The sequence below is a fragment of the Juglans regia genome, unplaced genomic scaffold (assembly GCF_001411555.2).
Source record: "Juglans regia cultivar Chandler unplaced genomic scaffold, Walnut 2.0 Scaffold_83, whole genome shotgun sequence".
Lineage (NCBI taxonomy): Eukaryota > Viridiplantae > Streptophyta > Magnoliopsida > Fagales > Juglandaceae > Juglans > Juglans regia.
This window is the reverse complement of record NW_023363254.1, coordinates 827-20,714: the sequence shown is the minus strand read 5'-3', so window position 1 is coordinate 20,714 and position 19,888 is coordinate 827. Positions and strand designations below refer to the sequence as shown.

General features: G+C 36.6%; 2 protein-coding genes and 1 non-coding gene across 3 annotated transcripts; 2 read left to right on the top strand and 1 right to left on the bottom strand.

The window, feature by feature from the left end:
- Positions 1 to 1,753: 1,753 nt before the first annotated feature.
- On the bottom strand, positions 1,754 to 3,913 carry LOC118347071 (receptor-like protein 3). Its single transcript, XM_035687243.1, has one exon. The coding sequence runs from the start codon at positions 3,911 to 3,913 to the stop codon at positions 1,754 to 1,756; it is 2,160 nt and encodes a 719-aa protein (XP_035543136.1).
- A 1,655-nt stretch (positions 3,914 to 5,568) lies between these two features.
- Positions 5,569 to 5,687, top strand: LOC118347073. The gene has a single exon (XR_004800325.1). It is a non-coding gene; the product is annotated as a 5S ribosomal RNA (ribosomal RNA).
- Positions 5,688 to 5,773: 86 nt separating this feature from the next.
- Positions 5,774 to 11,353, top strand: LOC118347072. Its single transcript, XM_035687244.1, has 4 exons — positions 5,774 to 7,172; positions 7,472 to 7,610; positions 7,740 to 7,794; positions 7,856 to 11,353. Exons 1-4 carry the CDS (start codon positions 5,774 to 5,776, stop codon positions 11,351 to 11,353), a joined length of 5,091 nt encoding a protein of 1,696 aa, XP_035543137.1.
- The last annotated feature ends 8,535 nt before the right edge of the window (positions 11,354 to 19,888 follow it).

Genomic DNA, 19,888 nt, shown 5'->3' with positions numbered 1-19,888 from the left:
AATCTTGTTTGTGTTCAGCGCAGGAAAAGTCATTAGGCGTCTAGCGTAAGTAAAACTGTAAAAATTTGAAAAATCGTCATCCAAGAAATCTTTTCAAACTTAGATTTTGAAACTCATGTCCTTACTCGACTTGCCTAAGTAAAAAGAGGTACGGATAAAAAAGCCTACATTTTTAGACTAAATTGTTCTCAATTTTGGTCATTACTTGATCTTTCTATTCTCAATATGTTCTTCTTTCCATTCTCCACCGCTTCCCTCCTTCTCGGCCTGCCTCCTTATTTTTCACCAGGCTTAATTCCTTCCTTTCATCTTCGATTTTGGTTTGGATCTCGGTAGTTGATCCACTGATTTTGCTTTTTTTAATTAATTAATTACTTAATTAATTAATATTATTTATTTATTTATTTTTTTCAATTTGGATATATTTTTTAGATTTTGGTTCGGGTATTTGTTAAGACCCCAATGGAAATAATAGTAATATTAACACTAAATGAGAACCAAGAACAAGAAGATAAAGATAATGGCTACAATTTGGAGTATTCGAGGTCTCCAATTCCACCCAAATGAAAATACAAGTTTCTGCAATAATTTTCCAGATACCTTCATTGTGCCATTTCTGGCTTACATATGGGCGTAACCCATATCTAACAGAACCAATAAAAAGGCAACATGTGGACAGTAAAAACAGAATGGTATAACAGATTGCAACATAAAACACTATTATTGATCTAAACGGCCAGTTGTAAACGACTAGTAGTTCAGCTCCCTTAACCATCTACCTCAATCATCTGCAGAAGAGTCCTCTAACACAGCTTACTTTCAGAGTTGCTTAATTGAGATCATAACAATATTGTTTGATTTTCTATAGAAGTGTTGATTTTGGTTGCAACGTTGCACAAATCCTCTAACTCCTCTTACAAGATATATAAGTTGTAAGTTTTACAACTCTTAAAATGGTACTATATACCAACAAAATAACCAAGATTTCTTTTCATACCCCATAATTCAATTTCTCTGATTATTATAATTGTATATATATGCTGCGCATTTTACTGTACTATAAGGTAAAAAAATTTGTACATGCTTATATAACTTAAACACTACATGATCATCACGTACCATATCTTTGAAGTAATCAATCAAGCCTTTTCCACATGGCTGCATCATGTTTATATATCTTGTTACATATACCCTTTTTTCACCCTAGACTCTGTAATTAAGATTGCATCGAAAAATTGTCCAAATTACACATTTAAGTAAGATTTTTCACACGGTATGGCATTAATTAGGTAAGAAATTAAACTCATGAATCAAAAGATTCAAATATGCATGCTTACCTGAAATATGGGATTGGGGAAAGCAATTGGTTAATGTTAACTATTTTTTTTTTCTTAATCTGAATATAGAAAGATTAGAATTACCAGTGACAGATCAAGGCGAAATGAAAACAAACAACAAAGAAGCAAGCCATAGAAGACCATGTACAACTCCCGATTCATTGTAGCCGAGCAAGGGAATCATATTGAACTTGATATAGAGTATTATAAGAACGTCTAAATTGATGAAAAGTTGAAACTTGAGAAACTAAACTGACGACTAACTCTAGAGAGCCCAATTTATTACTCAAAGAACATCATGCTTGTATATACTAGGGCTCGTTCTGCACAATCTAGCCAGACACAGTAGTACTGGCTGCGATTGTCTCATCGAGCCTATCTTTTAACTTGTCTAGGAATAAAAAATATGCGACTCTCTATTTATGGTGCAATACCAGAGGACCACACACTCCACAAAATCCTGTAATGAAGCCAAGCGCCACAATAATATGAAACCATGGGATTGAATCTCCATCTTCCTCATCATGAATGTCCTTGTCTCTACTCATGTCTCTTGTAAGATTGCCACACTTGGGAAGTGGGTCACCACAAAGTCCAGGGTTGCCCTTGTATGCAGAAGCATCAAAGCTTTGGAGCTGAGTGCCTGATGGTATTTCTCCATGTAGTTTATTGCCTGCAACACTTAAATTATGCAAAAAATTCAAACTAGTTAGCGATGCTGGTATTTCCCCAGACAACTGATTTTCAGAGAGGTCCAGATCTTCCAAGTTTGTGAGCTCCGATATTTGGCTTGGAATGTTGCCTGAGAAGCTGTTATGGCTAAGGTCCAATGTACGAAGTTGCTTCAAACGTGCTATCTCTACAGGAATGTGGCCACTGAGACTATTGTTTCTAAGGACTATATTTGGCTTCCAGTTGTTGATGGAGTTGTACTGGTGAAGCCAACGATTCATGTTTACGTTAAAAATTGGTAAAAGAAAAGAGCTATTATCTCCTAGATACTGTGCTGATACTAGTGCTGGCAATGCACAAAGTTCCTTTGGAAATTCACTGGAAATGAGGTTATCAGACAATTGTAAAGAGATGAGTCTTGGAAGCATTGGCAACCAACCAGGAATTGGACCTGTGATACGATTGGTATTTAGATTTAGGATTTCTAGCTTCTTAAGCTTAGATATCCATATGGGAAACTGACCGGTCAGTTGGCCCTCACTAAGATCCAAAAATCGAAGATTTTTGAATCCATTAGAAGCAAACTGCATATTGATGTCGTCATTTGAAATCATCTCTTGTAGGAAATTGTGACCCATAAGAACAACATCAAGCCTCTTGCAATGCATCAGAATCTTGATTGCACTTGTGAAATTAGTTAGCCTATTGAAACTAACTGAGAAGAAAGATAAATGTCTCAATTGAGCCACCTCAGGCGGGATTTGTCCCTCTAATCGATTATGGGAAATTCGAACTCCTCTTAGGGACTTGCATGAGAGAAGGCTCGCTGGGAAATTTCCGGTGAAGTTGTTAAACCCCAGGTCAAGTATGGTGAGTTGTTGAAGACTGGAGAAATTAAGGTTGGAGATGTTTCCTTCCAAGGAATTATTTCGTAAATCTAATTGGATAAGATTAGTGCAATTCATCAATGATGGTGGCAAAGAACCTGTGAGGAAGTTATTTCGAAGGTGCAGGTGCTTTAAGTTGGAAAGCTTTGCAAAATCCAGTGGAAGCTTGCCACCGAATTTATTGTCACTTAAATCGAGGTTGGAGAGCTTGGTAAGGTTGACAATGCCATCGTTGATGGATCCTGAAAGATAATTGGAAGGTATGGAGATTTCTTCTAGTGCTGTTGCACTATACATGTCATGTGGAAGAGATTTTGTGAGAGAGTTAAAACCTGCTCGGAAAATCTTTAGTTTGGAGCATCCTCCTAACCCACGAGGAATTTCGCCACTATGATTATTGCCGGAGAAATCAAGGAGCCTGAGGTTGGGAGAATTGATGCAAGGAGAAGAAGGAATAGGCCCTTGGAAACTATTTTTGCAGACATTGAGCTCGATCAAGTTCCATGCTTGTTGGAGAAATGAGGATTGGATCCAACCATTGAATTCATTGTTAGAAATGTCAATTGTTCGAATGGAGGCAGGCCATGATCCATTAGGTGAAAATAACAATGATATATTTCCAACTAGATGGTTGTGGCTCAGATCAAGGACCTCGAGTTGATTCAAGGATGAGAAGAATCCAAGGGGAAGAGAATCTGAAAGTGAATTATGGGAGAGATTGAGGTGAGAGAGGCTTGTGAGGTTTCCAAGGAATGGAGATACACTCCCTTCGAGACCCTTAGAGGGTAACGAAATATGAGTGACCCGACCTTTATGATCACAAGAAATACCTTCCCAATGGCAACAATCAGTGGCAGACCAATTTAAAGAAGGGGAAGCTGAGGTATTAAAAGGTAGGGACAAGAGAGAGTTGCGGTCTTTCTGGTTGCATGCATGCAGATTTGCAGAGGAGATGCTGAAAAAGAGGAACAAGGTGAGGATCATCAGTAGATAATTATGAGGGATAGACTCCGGCATGTTTCTTCTGCTTCTGCTTCTGTCGATATCTATCAGACAGTGCTTTTTTTTGGTCTTTAGATGGGATATATTGTCAACTTGATATATGCCAAGTACGTAGTACTCTTGCAAGTGGTTCATGTAATAAATACTTGGGCATTTCATTTAAAATAAAATAAAAATAAAAAAATAAAAAATACTTGGACTTTGTTGGTAAGATAAATTATTTCAATCCATTTCAAATTAATTATTAATAAAATTTACTATCTTTTTAACTTTTCATAAAAAATTAAAACTCATTTTAATTCATTTCATACGTTCAAATACATGATATATCAACCTATTTGTATTTACTCACAAAATATTACTATTCTCAAATAATCTCAACTTATTATTTATTACTTTTAGGAAATCTTAAAATTAAAGCACTGCTGAATATATAAATACCTCAAATGGCAACAAATTAATTCATTACTACTGCTGCTGCTGCTACTATATATTGGGTGATTTAACACATCAATTATTTAGGGAAATCTAAATTCTAATTAGCTTAATTTCTTGTATTTCAAGTTCCTTTTGATATGTTGGTCGTGATTCTGTTGGATGTAGAATGAGTAAGTACTACGTACGTCTAGATGCATGTATATTTATATATATATATATATGTACAAACTGACTTATACTACTTGATATGTATAGCAGTTAATCTATCATGATCTAATTAGCTATTAATTCGTTCATGTCTTTGTCTCAAAATATATAAAAAAATGATAGGGATCCCGTGGTCTTGAAAATGTTAATAAATATCCACCTTGAAAGTTACAACGTAGCTAATCCAACACGTTAGCATGATGCACGACGCTTTCTTCAGTACGCTACGACTGAGTCTTTTTAAGACAAAAAGTTTGATCTCTTTGTTCCTGTCTTTTCCCCACATTCAGCTTTCAGAGATAATTAAGTATTTGTTTGAATAGATCAATTCAAACAAATTAATACGTGGCCCCTTTCATTATTTTGTATTTTCCGCATGTTTTAAGGCTTACGTAATTAATGGGTTGTGTTATGCTTGAAGAAAATATTCATTTTATTTGTAAAACTCATGTATGTTCTTGACTTGTCACTTAATAATTTTTATGTAAACATGGCTGTCAATTAATTTGTTATGATATATTAAGAATTTGTAATGAAGATTTTATGTTAATTTTTCCTGATTTTATGATCACTATTTGCAGCTAGGTGAAGGCAACAAATGGTTATATATATATATAAATATATTATTTTACATAATATTATTTGCTGCGAGACCATTTTGCTGGAAAATAGTTTTCCGAGAACAATAATTGAAGGAAACAACTATTTTGCCCTCTCAATTATACCACTCATTTTGGCCGCTTGCTTTTCTTTTTTAGTTTTTTTTACTTAGTGATTAAGAAAGTGATTTTAAATATATTGAAATATATATATATATTTTTTAAATATTTAAATATATTAAAAAAATATGAAAAAAAAAAAGAAAAAAAAAAAAAACTAAAATGTGAAGAGCGGTGACTTGAGCTGACTACTCTGGACGGCAAAATAGCCCGACTCATAATTGAAACCAGAAAGGTTTTGCGATGAACAATAAACTCTTTTAGTTTGGCTGCAAGTGGTTATTTGCAACCTTTCTAAATCGGCAGAACTGCGATCATACCAGCACTAATGCACCGGATCGCATCAGAACTCCACAGTTAAGCGTGCTTGGGCTAGAGTAGTACTAGGATGGGTGACCTCCTGGGAAGTCCTTGTGTTGCACCCCTCGTTTTACATAAATTTAGCCCCGTAAAACGCTCTGCTAGGGTTTTGCGTTTTTGGTTTTGCGTGGTCTCCTTCTACGTTGGCTGCATGGCGGCCTCTGGCTTGCCGCCCATGGCAGCCCCGGCTCGGTCCTTTGCAGATTTAATCTCAGCAACGCCACAACCTTTACCAGAGATGGAGGTTTCGTTCCGTCAGCCAAAGATTATCGATGGTGAACTGGTGTTTTCGTTCTCTACAGAGGAGATTGCAAAATTGGCTCAGCCTTTCCGTTATTCCATTGTTCTGAAATTCATCAGGCAGCGACCCTCCTTAGATGCGGTTAGATCCTTCATTCGAACACGCTGGGGGCTGTCTAGTATGCCCATGGTGTCTGCTATGCAGCGTCCTCGTAATGTATTCGTGCGGATGGCTAACGAAATGGACTTCAACAAGGCCTTATCCAGAGAATCATGTGAGGTAAACGGTGTCTTCTACAGACCATTCGCATGGACGCCTGAATTTGATGAAAACCATGAACCACCGTGTGTACCTGTATGGGTATTTTTACCCGGACTTCCACCCAATTTCTTTCAACCTTCAGTCTTAAAAATGCTCACAGCTCCTATAGGACGTCTCATCAGATGTGATAATTCTACGATTTGCGCGACTCGCACAGATGGGGCGAGAGTTTGTGTCGAGGTTGACTCGTCTAAGACTCCGATCTCTTCATTCTGGATAGGCAAACCAGGGGTACCCAAAAGTAGGCGGCAAGAGATAGTGTATGAGACGCTGCCTGCTTACTGCTCTTTGTGTAAATGCCAGGGACACAATTCTCGCACATGCCGCAAGGGAGATGATAAGAAGAAGACAGCTAAGAGTGAATTGAAGTGGGTTAAGCAAGTGTCAAAGCCTTCGGAGGAAAGGGTTGATATGGCTGAAGCAAAAAATTCGGTTCAGCAGGAGATCGTGAATGAGAAACAGGAAGATGTGGTCCAACTACTAGATGAGGAAGGGGCTGAGAAATTGGTCGAGTGTAATGAGGCAGTTGCAGAGAAGAATCATTCGGAAGAGGAGCTCGGTTTGGGCCTTGCTGTGAATTCGTTGGGGCTGAGGGAGGTTATCCCACAAAACCATCCATCTGCTTTGGATAAAGGTGAACCGAATTCCTTCAATGGGCCTATGGGGAATAACCGACAGAGTGAATTGGCCATAGTGCCGTGTGTTGTGCATCTGGGCTTGGAAGCTTCGGGTCACAAGGGGCCTAAGGTGCCTTCTTTGGTGATGGTTACGGACTTAGATGTGGATGGGGCTAGCTTGGATGAAGAGTTGAACCTTTTGGCAAGTGAGGGTGATGTTGCTGCTGTGTCATCTCAAGGCTGTGAGGTTGCGGGGGAAAATGTGCAGGCTGATGAAATTCATTCCGATTATGAAGGTGAGCGAGATAATCTGAAAGAGGATTCACGAAAAGATTATTGCACCGATTCGGAAGGAACGACCAAATTTGTTGGTAAGTTCCTGAAAAGAAATTCTACAAGGGCTATTATCCGTCCTAATAAACTGAATTTATGATTAGTCCTATTCTTTTTTGGAATATAAGAGGAGTGCGCTCTTCTAAATTGAGGTTAAAAAATTTGATAAAAAAGTTCAGGCCTAATATTATTGCTTTGGCTGAGCCTTTCTTGATGGAAGATAAAATTCCGACTTTTCTAGCAAACTTTCATTGTGAATTTTTTGTCACTAATGAAAGCCAAAATGGGAAAATTTGGTTGTTGTGGAATTCCATGATCTCGGTCCAATGGCTGGCAGGTTCGAATCAATTTGTTTCAGTGAAAGTTGAAGAGAAGGGGTTCGCCTTCATTCTTACTATTGTCTATGCTAAATGCAACCCAGTCGAGCGTAAAAAACTTTGGGAAGACCTTATAGCTCTCAGAAATGGAAATCTTCCGTGGCTTCTTTGTGGCGACTTCAATATCATTAAAGATGATTCTGAAAGAAGGGCCTCGGCCTTTTAATGCTATGGAAGATTTTAATCTTTGCATTCAATCTTGTGGTTTGCTGGACATGTGTTCGAAAGGTGCGCTGATGACGTGGTGCAACGGACAAAGAGGCTTGGCTCGGAGTTGGGCAAGGTTAGATAGATGTTTTATTGATTCTATTTTTCTTAATTGTTTTCCTAACGTTTTCTCTCAGGTTTTGCCTCGTACTACGTCGGATCACTCTCCTTTAGTGATTCAAACTGGTGATGACCCATTCAGGTATGGGCCTAGACCTTTTCGTTTTCAATTTATGTGGACTGATCATGTTGATTTTTTGAGCTTTGTCAAAGGGATATGGAATCAACCTGGAGTTGGCTATGGGCTGCTTAAGCTTTCTTTTAAGCTCAAACGGCTGAAGGTGGCTCTTAGGGAGTGGAATCTGCGTATCTTTGGGAGGACAAATGTGATTATTCATGAGTTAGAAATTCGTATTGAGAGCTTGGAGAATAGCCTTCAAAATTCTTTTTCTTCTGCGGATGATCATGATCTTATGGATGCAAATCTAGAGCTCTCAACTTGGAAGGGTCGTGAAGACACTAGACTTTCTCATATGACTAAGAAAAGTTGGCTTCAAGATGGTGACCAAAATTCCAAATTCTTCCATGCTTATTTGAATGCCAAGAATAGTAAAAGGATCAATGACATGCATCTTCCGGACGGTACGTTTCTTAATAATCCTCTTGATATTCATAAGGCTGCCGTGGTTTATTTTCAGCAGTTCTTGAGTGAGAGTAGTGATTGTGATTGTCCCATCTTAGGGGATCTGATTTCCCCGGTGATTAGTGAGGAGGATAATTTGATGTTATGTCGTACTCCGTCTTTTGATGATATTAAGGAAGCTCTGTTTAGCATCCCTATTGATAGTAGTCCTGGTCCGGACGGTTTTAGCTCTGGTTTCTTCAGATGTTGCTGGGATATTATTAAAGAGGATTTAATGGAAGCTGTTTCTGAGTTTTTTCAAAAACATTTGCTTCCCCGTTATTACACGGCGTCTTTTATTGTGTTAATTCCTAAGGTTGATTCGCCTAATGGATTTGATAAGTTTAGGCCTATTAGTCTGTGTTCTGTGGTTTATAAGATTTGTGCGAAGATCATTGTGGGTCGTCTGACGAAGTTGCTTTCTAAGATGATTTCTAATGAACAGGGGGCCTTTATCCCGGGTCGTAGTATATTTGAGAATATTAGTATCACCCAGGAAATGGTACATTCGATTAATAAAAAGACTAATGGGGGTAATGTTTTGGTCAAGTTGGATATGTCTAAGGCTTATGATAGAGTGAATTGGAATTCTCTCATTCATGTTTTGGTTGCTTTTGGTTTTTCTCCTCAGTTCTGCGCCCTGATTAAGTTATGCATCTCTTCTCCCTGGTACTCTATTATGATGAATGGTACTTCTATGGGATTTTTTAAAGGTGAGCGTGGTTTGAGGCAAGGTGATCCGCTTTCGCCCTATCTCTTTGTCATTATGCAAGAGGTCTTATCTCGTATGTTGAAGAAAGCTTTTGATATTGGTAAAATTGGTCGGTTTACTCAAGCTAGAGGTACCCCCCCTATCTCTCATCTTATGTATGCGGATGATATTGTTATTTTCTCTAATGGGGGGAAGAAATCCATGAGAGGTTTGATGGAGGTTTTACATCTTTACGAGCTTTGGACGGGTCAGATCCTTAACAAAAGTAAGAGTGCTATCTTTTTCTCTAATAAGATCCCTGCTCACAGAAAGTCCTCCCTTCTTCACTTGACTGGTTTCTCTGAAGGGTCTTTCCCTTTTAAATATTTGGGGGTTCCTATTGTGGTGGGTCGTCTGAAGGTCTGTGATTTTGGTGAATTGATTGGGAAAGTTAGTAAGAAGATTGCTGGGTGGAAGATGAAATTGCTTTCAGCTGGTGGTCGTGTGATTCTTTTACGCCATGTTTTGTCGAGCATGGCCACACACCTTCTAGCGGTTTTACCTGTTCCTAATGGGGTGTTTAAGGTTTTGAATAGGATTATGAGTTCCTTTTTCTGGGGAAACTCTGATGGGAGAGGTAAACGGAAGTGGGTGGCCTGGAAAAATATCTGTTATCCTACTGAGGAAGGTGGCTTGGGTATTCGGGATTTTGGGGATGTTCAGAGGGCTCTTCATATGAAATTTGCTTGGCACCTTCTGAGGGGTCAGTCCTTATGGGCTGATTTTTTTAAAGGTAAGTATGTCAAAGGTATTCATTTATCCCTTTTGAGTCCTAACAAGGGTACTCTTTTTTGGAAAGCTATTGTGCGTTGTATTCCGGAGGTCCTTAATCAATCTAAGTGGTTGGTGAAAGAGGGTAATGTTTCTTTCTGGCATGATAATTGGTTGGATGGGGGTCCTATTAGTGCTCTTTATCCAGTTATTGAGAGACCTTCGCTTAAAATCAAAGATTGTCGGATTGACAATGGGTGGGATATTCCTCTCCTGGAAAGAGCTGTGGGTCAACAAAAAGCCTTGGAGTTGTACCATTTTTTAGCCACGAGGAAGGATGGTCAAGATGTCCTTATATGGGTGAATGATAAAAATGGTAATTTCTCTACTAAGAGTGCTTGGGATTGTATCCGTGTCAGAGCTCCTTCGTTACCTTGGGCCCATTGGATTTGGCATCCTAACCTTCCCAAGAAAATTTCGGTTATGATGTGGAAGGCCTTACATAATTGTCTGAGTGTGGATGATAAGATCAAGAATATTGGCATTCCCTTTGTTTCTAAATGTAATTGTTGTGCCAGGGGTCATATGGAAGATTTAAACCACGTTCTTTGTAATGGGGATTTCGCTAGACAAATCTGGCGTCTGGCGGCAAATCAATTAGGTGTTCATATGGGTGTCTTCCTTACGTGGAAGGAACAAATTAATTTTTGGTTCCGCCGTGCTGGTAAGTCTTCTCAACTTAAGATTATCTTCGGTATTCTCCCTTCTATTGTCTCTTGGAAAATTTGGGATAGACGTTGTAAAGCTCGGTTTGAGGATAGAGTGGACTCGGTTCAGACGGTTTGGCATGTTATCAAGATATGGATTCGTCAGATTATTTCCTTAGTTATGAGAGTGTCAAGGATTTCTTCCCATGATGTCGCTATTTTGCAGAGATTGGATATCCCGGTTTTACCTCAGAAGCCTAAACAGGTTCGTGTGGTGAGGTGGTTTAGACCGTCTCAGGGCTGGATGAAGCTAAACTCTGATGGTAGTAGCTTAGGGAATCCTGGGCCGGCTGGTGCTGGGGGGGTTATTCGGGATTCTTTTGGTAATCTGCAGGCTGCTTACTCGGTCTTCTTGGGTCAGGGGTCTAATAATTTTGCTGAGCTGAGAAGCTTGCTGGAAGGGGTCAGGAGGTGCTACCAGTTAGGTTTTCGGAGGGTGGATATTGAAGTGGATTCTCAACTGATTGTCAGCTGGGTTACTAAGGGTACTTGTAACATCTGGTACTTAGAAGATTTCTGGGAGGAGTTGCAGGGTCTTTTGGGCTGTCTGGAGTACCGTTTGACTCATGTCTTTCGTGAAGGTAATGCGGTGGCTGACTACTTAGCTAAACGGGGAGCTGAGGGATTAAACTGTGATTGGTCTTTTAATGATGCTCTTCCCAGCCAGCTTCGTGGTCTTCTCCGTTTGGACAAAATTGGCATTCCTTATTTGCGTATCTCGTAGTTTCTGGTACGTTTTTCCTATTTTCTTTGAGGTTTATTTTGTGTTGTTTGAGTCTCTGTTTTGCAGGTGCTGGGTTCTTCTTGGTCTTGGTGTTTCTTTTCCTTAGGCTTCTTAGAAGTTGTTTTTTGGTTTTCTTGGTTGGTTTTGACACTTGGTTTGGGTTAGTTCCTAGTGATTATCTTGTAATCCCACAAGTGTATTGATGTAACCACGGTATTCCTCCGCCATAAGTGAGGGTTTTTTTAATAAAATTGGGACGGGGCTGCTATGTGTGTGGCTACCGGCTCTTCTTAAAAAAAAAAAAAATAAAAAAAATAAAAAAAAAAAAATAAAAAAATAAAAAAAAATCGGCAGAACTGGCAATTTGCAACTAATTCTTCAAAACAAAAATCCATTCAAATTGTAAATTGTGGTGTTTGAATGATTATTAGGGACAAAAAAAAAAAAAAAAAAAAATCCATTTGAACGCTATTAGGGATGGAATTTTTTCATCTAAAAGAAATCCATTCGAACATTTTTGAATGAAAATGATAAATTTTGCCCGAAAAAACTTTTTGAAACGAGTTAGAAATGAAATTGTCTCAAAACACTTTTAGGGACGAAATCCAAACTTTATAGAATGAAAATTTTGGTCCCTAAAAAGTAATTTTCGTCACTAGTGAGAAAACTTTCTTCAAAAGTTTTGCGAATAGGTATTACTATTATGTCTAGGAATTACACACACTCACAATTAAAATCCTATGATGAAGCCAAGCCGACGACTATAATAGTAATGTGAAACCATGAAATTGTATGTCCGGCCATCCTCCTCGTCATGATCAGTGACCTCGTACATGATAAGCCAGTGACGGATGGATTAGTTGAAGTGATACCCACCCACTTTGGACCCACATGATGACATTAATTAATTGAATTTTTAATTTTACTTATTAAGAAGGATCATCTGCAGTGCCATCCCATGCCATTGGGTGGTGGAGCTGGCGGTTCCCCCACCCCTCCTCAGCGCTCGGATTCTGGAACAAGATGGAAGGATTAATGGCTATTTCCTCCTAGCTAGTACTTAATTGTATTTGGTCATGTAAAAACTTCCAAACCATTGATCTCGATCTCATGCTGCATGTACGTACTTCAACTCTCAAACAAAGAAAAGGAGTATAATATCTTTTATTTCATATATTGATCTGATCACTAGTCCCAAACGAATCAAATTTTCCTGTTTTATATGCGTGTCTTTGGTTAAAGTAAAATTTTCTTTCTCCTTTACTAATTATGAGAAAATATATTTGTAACCGTGAATTGTGCAACCACCGTGTAATCGCTTTGAAAAAAGTGAATGAAATATGGGACCCACATGAAAAAATTAATTTTTTAATAGTAGACCCCACTCTTTTTAAAGCGATTACGCGACGTTTACGCACTTCACGATTGTACGTAGAATTACTCGCTAATTATATACCTTTATAAAATCCAAATCAACGCATAGCTATAGCTAGGTCACTTGACGGCAATATATATATATATATATATATATGTACATAAAAAATAATCGTTAATCAAATATTAATAATATATCCGCAGTTTATTATCTCAGCAAAAATAAAGCAACCAAATGAATCATTTAATGGATTGACTATTAATCCTCGATTGGAACTGGTGATCTTCTGCATTAATCCATTATATCTATTGACTAATCTTATTACAAAAAAACTGTTTATTTGTGGTCAGTTATTTGCTGTTAAAATGAGTCTATTCACATCACAAAAACTAGTCACTCTCATTTCGAATAGCTTGTCATAAATGCTCAATTTTCTTATAGCTAATATCCCACTCATAACAAACAATAGTAATAATTCACAAAGTGAATTCGACACTTAGCATAATTAAAACATTCATGATTGAGGAAGTACTCGGCATTTATAACGGTAATAATTAATGAAGAGATCAATAGAAGTTGATGAAGAGTTCTCCAAATTTCTTAGAACAGTAGTACTGCCATTAATTGAATTGATGCTAAATCGACAACAAAACCTAGAGAGCCAAATTAAAATTATTAATTAAAGAAGAAGACCTCTGCATCATGCATACACTAATTCGTACACTACGAATTATAGCATTGATTTGTCCTCAGTGCAATCTCGCCAAAGATAAAGTCAGGGTCACATAGAAACTATCTTTCTTTCTTTCTTCTTCTTCTTCTTTTTCTTCTTCTTCTTCTGCTTTTTTCTTTTTTTATTTTATTTTATTATTATATATATATAAAACATATTGTATTAATTAATAACGGACATTACAACTTGACCTAAAACATATATTACATGCCAACTTCAAACAATAATAGCTCCCCAGTCCACACTGTGACTGACATGGTCTAGTACAAGTTATAAACCTCTCCAGATTGGTTGCGTTTGGATGTTGAACTGAGTTGAGTTGAGAGTTGAATAAAATATTGTTAGAATATTATTTTTTAATATTATTATTATTTTGAGATTTGAAAAAGTTAAATTGTTTATTGTATTTTGCGTGAGAATTTGAGAAAGTTGTAATTATGAGATGAGATGAGTTTGAGATCCAAACTCACCCCTAAAGTTTGAGAGACAATAGAATTCTATCCAAGATAGAGTTAACCAAACCCCTACTCCGTCGGAGTAGGGTGCACCAAACCTCACTCTCCGTCTAAGACGGAGTTGAGGAAACACTCTTGGGACAAAAGTCCAAGAGATTGTGTTTTTTTATTTTTGATTTTTCTAAAAAATAAAAGACATTACAGAAATTAAAAATATATGAGAAAATAACGAATTATTTCTTAAAAAGATATAAATCTACATTTTCAACTTTAGATGAAAAAAATATAGAAAACAACACTGTGATGGCGTGGTGGTTGCCGGACGCCGGAGAGTAGCATAGATCAGCCTTCCACCATACTTTGCCTTAAAAATGTCCAAAAAAAGAAAAAGAAAAGGAGAAAAACTAGAGAGGAGAGGAAGGAGGGAAGAGGGAGGGAGATTAGAGAAGGGAGGGAGCTCCCCCTGTGATGTTTATGATGTGAAGGTTTCTAGAGAGAAGGAGGAGCCTCTCTATCTAAAAACTAGGGCCGGCATCTCTGGTGAAGTTTATAGAGTCCATCTTTTAAGTTATCTACGAATCCAAGATATGCAACTCTCCAATAATTGTTCAAAACCAAAGGACCACACACACTCCCCAAAATCCTCATGTAATGAAACCATGCATTGAACCGTAAGTCCTGTATCTTTTTTGACTTCAATGTACTTGTCTTTGTCGTTGCCGATAGTAGTACGGCCACATTCATTTTGAAGTGGGGCGCCACAAAGTTCAGGATTGGTCCCATATGGAGAGGCGCGCATCAAAGCTTTGGAGCTGAGTTTCTAATCATGGTATTGCGGAGTTTACATGATAACCATATCATTAATATTTTTTTAAGTGCTCTATAATATTGCACAACCTACATTATATGAAAATTCACACATCGCTAGCTGTTAATTAGAAAAGGTATTAGGAAAAGAAGATGGCCATTATTAACGATTTTTATTTATTTGTCCAAAAGAAAGAGAAGAATAAGGCTCAGACGTTTGGATTGAGAAGATGGCCTTATCGTTGTTCTTGTGGAGATCGACATAAATATCGTTTCTAAGTGAAGATCTTATATATATATAGATATATGTGTGTATATATATATATATATATATATATATATATATAGACACGACACACACACATACACACTATGAACTTGATACTTGAGAAACTTTATATATTGACAACAAACTCTAGAGAAATCACCAATTTATTTTTCAAAGAAGATCAAGATCATATAAAAAGAATAAGGATTATTTTGACGGCTAGTTTATATAATCCACAAAAGTTAAGACTAAGACTAAGAAAAGACGTAACAGAAAGAGAAAACTTTGAGAATATATATGGTTTATTCATAAAAGCAAAAATTGATTTTGAAACCCACCAATCGGACTCAAGTAGCTAAGGAAAATCGAGATTTTGAATTTTTTTTTTCTGAAAAAGAAAAATCTCAATTATTTCCTAAAAATAAAATACGTAATAAAATAAGATTCTCACAAAAAATATGAATAAAATCAGAATAAGGATCCTCTCTAAAAGTGATAGTGAAATATTACCATAAAAGAAAAAAATAACTTAATTTCGGAGGGAAAAATGGCCGGTTTTGAGTTCGAAATGTGGATCACCACGCAGCTTGGTGACACAATATGCGAGCTGAAACGGACTTTTTGAATTGGGGTCATTATATGTGTGATTTCGATATTCATAACCAAAGTTATGGTAAAAATGTTGATGCTTGCGTAATATCCGCGTTAATCAATTATTAGTAATATCTTTGCAGATAATTATATCATTTCCCAGGATTCATGAGGAATAATAAAAAAACATTCAAATGAATCATGAAATGCATGGATTGACTATTCCTCGTAACAAACAATATTAATAATTCACAAAGTTTGGTACTTGAGCATAATTAAAACATTCATGATCGAGGAAGTCGGAATTAAGGGTAATATAATGAAGGGAATAGACGTTTACGAAGACTCTAATTAAAGATCAATTCAATCAAATTTCTTATTAGAACAGTACTTCCATTAACTTGATTCTGATCATGACCACAATAAATTAATGTTTGAAAATCAGCTCCATGATATTGATCATCGCTAACTCATCCTCATCATGTAGTACTAGTACTACTTATATTTGCGTACACTTTGTTTGGAGAAGAAAAGTCCGCTAAAGAAACTTCAAACATCTGCACCATTTTCATCCATGCATGCATATTAATCTGATCCTGATCAAATAAAGTCTCCCATATTTCTTTAAAATGATAGATCAGATCGAATCATGCCTTTTTCAAATGATTTTTCCCAGTTCACTACAAACATTTGTGACATAATTCAAGCAACCAAAAACGCACTACAATTTTTTCCCAAGACACATTTGTGACGATGGAATGCGCTGCTAATAAGGAAGCTATTTGCGACTGACCCAAGCTAGTTTTGCCGCGCGTCATAAACCTTTTGAGACACTTTAATTAATTTCAGTGGAGTGTAAATGTATTAATTTACTACATTAATGCAACTTAATTTAATTGACATTGAGCATAAATGGAATGCGCTGCAACACGTTAACATGATGCACGACGCTTTCTTCAGTACGCTACGACTGAGTCTCTTGTTAAACAAAAAGTTAATTTGATCTCTTTCTTCCTGTCTTTTCCCCACATTCAGCTTTCAGAGATAATCAAGTATTTGTTTGAATAGATCAATTCAAACAAATACGTGCCCCTTTCATTATTTTGTATTTTCCGCATGTTTTAAGGCTTACGTAATTAATGGGTTGTGTTATGCTTGATGAAAATATTCATTTTATTTGTAAAACTCATTTATGTTCTTGACTTGTCACTTAATAATTTTTATGTAAACATGGCTGTAAATTAATTTGTTATGATATATTAAGAATTTGTAATGAAGATTTTATGTTAATTTTTCCTGATTTTATGACTATTTGCAGCTAGGTGAAGGCAACAAATGGTTATATATATAAATATATATTATTTTACATAATATTATTTGCTGCGAGATCATTTTGCTGGAAAATAGTTTTCTGAGAACAATAATTGAAGGAAAAAACTACTTTGCCCTCTCAATTATACCACTCATTTTGACCGCTTGCCAAAATTTATTTTTAGTTTTTTTTTATTTAGTGATTAAGGAAGTGATTTTAAGTGTATTGAAATATTTTTTTTATTTTTTTAAAATATTTAAATATATTAAAAAAATATGAAAAGAAAAATGAAAAAAGAAAAAACTAAAATGTGAAGAGCGTGACTTGAGCGGGCTACTCTGAGCGGCAAAGTAGCCCGACTCATAATTGAAACCAGAAAGGTTTTGCGACGAACAATAAACTCTTTTAGTTTGGCTGCAAGTGGTTATTTGCGACCTTTTTAAATCGACAGAACTGACAATTTGCAACTAATTCTTCAAAACAAAAATCCATTCAAATTGTAAATTGTGGCGTTTGAACGATTACTAGGGACAAAAAAAAAAAAAATATCCATTTGAACACTATTAGGGATGGAATTTTTTCATCTAAAAGAAATCCATTCGAACATTTTTGAATGAAAATGATAAATTTCGCCTGAAAAACGAGTTAGAAATGAAATTGTCTCAAAAACACTTTTAGGGACGAAATCAAAACTTTATAGAATGAAAATTTTGGTCCCTAAAAAGTAATTTTCGTCACTAGTGAGAAAACTTTCTTCAAAAGTTTTGCGAATAGGTACTACTATTATGTCTAGGAATTACACACACTCCCAATTAAAATCCTATGATGAAGCCGACGACTATAATTGTAATGTGAAACCATGAAATTGTATGTCCGGCCATCCTCCTCGTCATGATCAGTGACCTCGTACATGATAAGCCAGTGACGGATGGATTAGTTGAAGTGATACCCACCCACTTTTGACCCACATGATGACATTAATTAATTGAATTTTTAATTTTACTTATTAAGAAGGATCATCTGCAGTGCCATCCCATGCCATTGGGTGGTGGAGCTGGCGGTTCCCCCACCCCTCCTCAGCGCTCGGATTCTGGAACAAGATGGAAGGATTAATGGCTATTTCCTCCTAGCTAGTACTTAATTGTATTTGGTCATGTAAAAACTTCCAAACCATTGATCTCGATCTCATGCTGCATGTACGTACTTCAACTCTCAAACAAAGAAAAGGAGTATAATATCTTTTATTTCATATATTGATCTGATCACTAGTCCCAAACGAATCAAATTTTCCTGTTTTATATGCGTGTCTTTGGTTAAAGTCAAATTTTCTTTCTCCTTTACTAATTATGAGAAAATATATTTGTAACCGTGAATTGTGCAACCACCGTATAATCGCTTTGAAAAAAGTGAATGAAATACGGGATACACATAAAAAAATTAATTTTTTAATAGTAGACCTCACTATTTTTCAAAGTGATTACGCGACGTTTACGTACTTCATGATTGTATGTAGAATTACTCGCTAATTATATACCTTTATGAAATCCAAATCAACGCATAGCTATAGCTAGGTCACTTGACGGGCAATATATATATATATATATATATGCACATAAAAAATAATCGTTAATCAAATATTAATAATATATCCGCAGTTTATTATCTCAGCCAAAATAAAGCAACCAAATGAATCATTTAATGGATTGACTATTAATCCTCGATCAGAACTAGTGATCTTCTGCATTAATCCATTATATCTATCGACTAATCTCATTACAAGAAAATTGTTTATTTGTGGTCAGTTATTTACTGTTAAAATGAGTCTATTCACATCACAAAAACTAGTCACTCTCATTGCGAATACCTTGTCATAAATGCTCAATTTTCTTGTAGCTAATATCCCACTCATAACAAAAAATAGTAATAATTCACAAAGTGAATTTGACACTTTAGCATAATTAAAACATTCATGATTGAGGAAGTACTCGGGATTTATAAGGGTAATAATTAATGAAGAGATCAATAGAAGTTGATGAAGAGTTCTCCAAATTTCTTAGAACAGTAGTACTGCCATTAATTGAATTGATGCTAAACCGACAACAAAACCTAGAGAGACAAATTAAAATTATTAATCAAAAAAGAAGACCTCTGCATCATGCATACACTAATTCGTACACTACGAATTATAGCATTGATCTGTCCTCTGTGCAATCTCGCCAAAGATAAAGCCAGTGTCACATAGAGTCCATTTTTTTTTTTTTAATAAAAAATATACTGCACTCATTAATAATGGATATTACAACTTGATATGAAACATACATTATAAGCCAACTTCAAACAATAATAACTCCCCAGTCCACACTGTGATTGACATGGTCTAGTCCAAGTTGTAAACATCTCTAGACTTAAAGTTTGAGAGACATGCTCAGAACTCTGTCCAAGACAGAGTTAACCAAGCCCCTATTCCGTCAGAGTAGGGTGCACCAAACCTTACTCTTTGTCTAAGATGAAGTTGAGGAAACACTCTTCGGACAAATCCAAGAGACTGTGTTTTTTGATTTTTGATTTTTCTAAAAAATAAAAGACATTACAGAAATTAAAAATATATGAGAAAATAATGGATTACATCTTGGAAAGATATAGATTTGCATTTTCAACTTTGGATGAAAAAAATGCAGAAAATAGCGGCTGTGATGGCGCGTGAGGGCCGCGCGCCACCCTGGAAGTATGGCGGATAGTCAGATCTAAAGTCCCCAGTGACCGTGGACCTAGAAAGGTCGTGCGTAGCAGCCGAATGGCGATCTGAGTGGTGACGTGTGGGATACACGTGCTCTCTTTGGGCCATGCGTGTGTCTCAAGTGCCGCTCCGTTTAGAGAAATTTTTCGCCCATCTGAAGGATCAACGCCTTGGGGAGTCCTGTTAGACCCCCACGTTGAGTTGCCTCTAAAGATGCCGCACATGCCCTAGTTATGGTTGAGACATGCACCTTGGCT

Excerpts from the sequence above, each read along its gene's own strand:
- LOC118347071 (XM_035687243.1), bottom strand. The coding sequence starts at position 3,913 with ATGCCGGAGTCTATCCCTCATAATTATCTACTGATGATCCTCACCTTG.
- LOC118347072 (XM_035687244.1), top strand. The coding sequence starts at position 5,774 with ATGGCGGCCTCTGGCTTGCCGCCCATGGCAGCCCCGGCTCGGTCCTTT. Across the intron at positions 7,173-7,471 it reads AGGAACGACCAAATTTGTTG|GTTCGAATCAATTTGTTTCA; the intron begins GTAAGTTCCTGA and ends AATGGCTGGCAG. Across the intron at positions 7,611-7,739 it reads CTCAGAAATGGAAATCTTCC|GTGCGCTGATGACGTGGTGC; the intron begins GTGGCTTCTTTG and ends TGTGTTCGAAAG.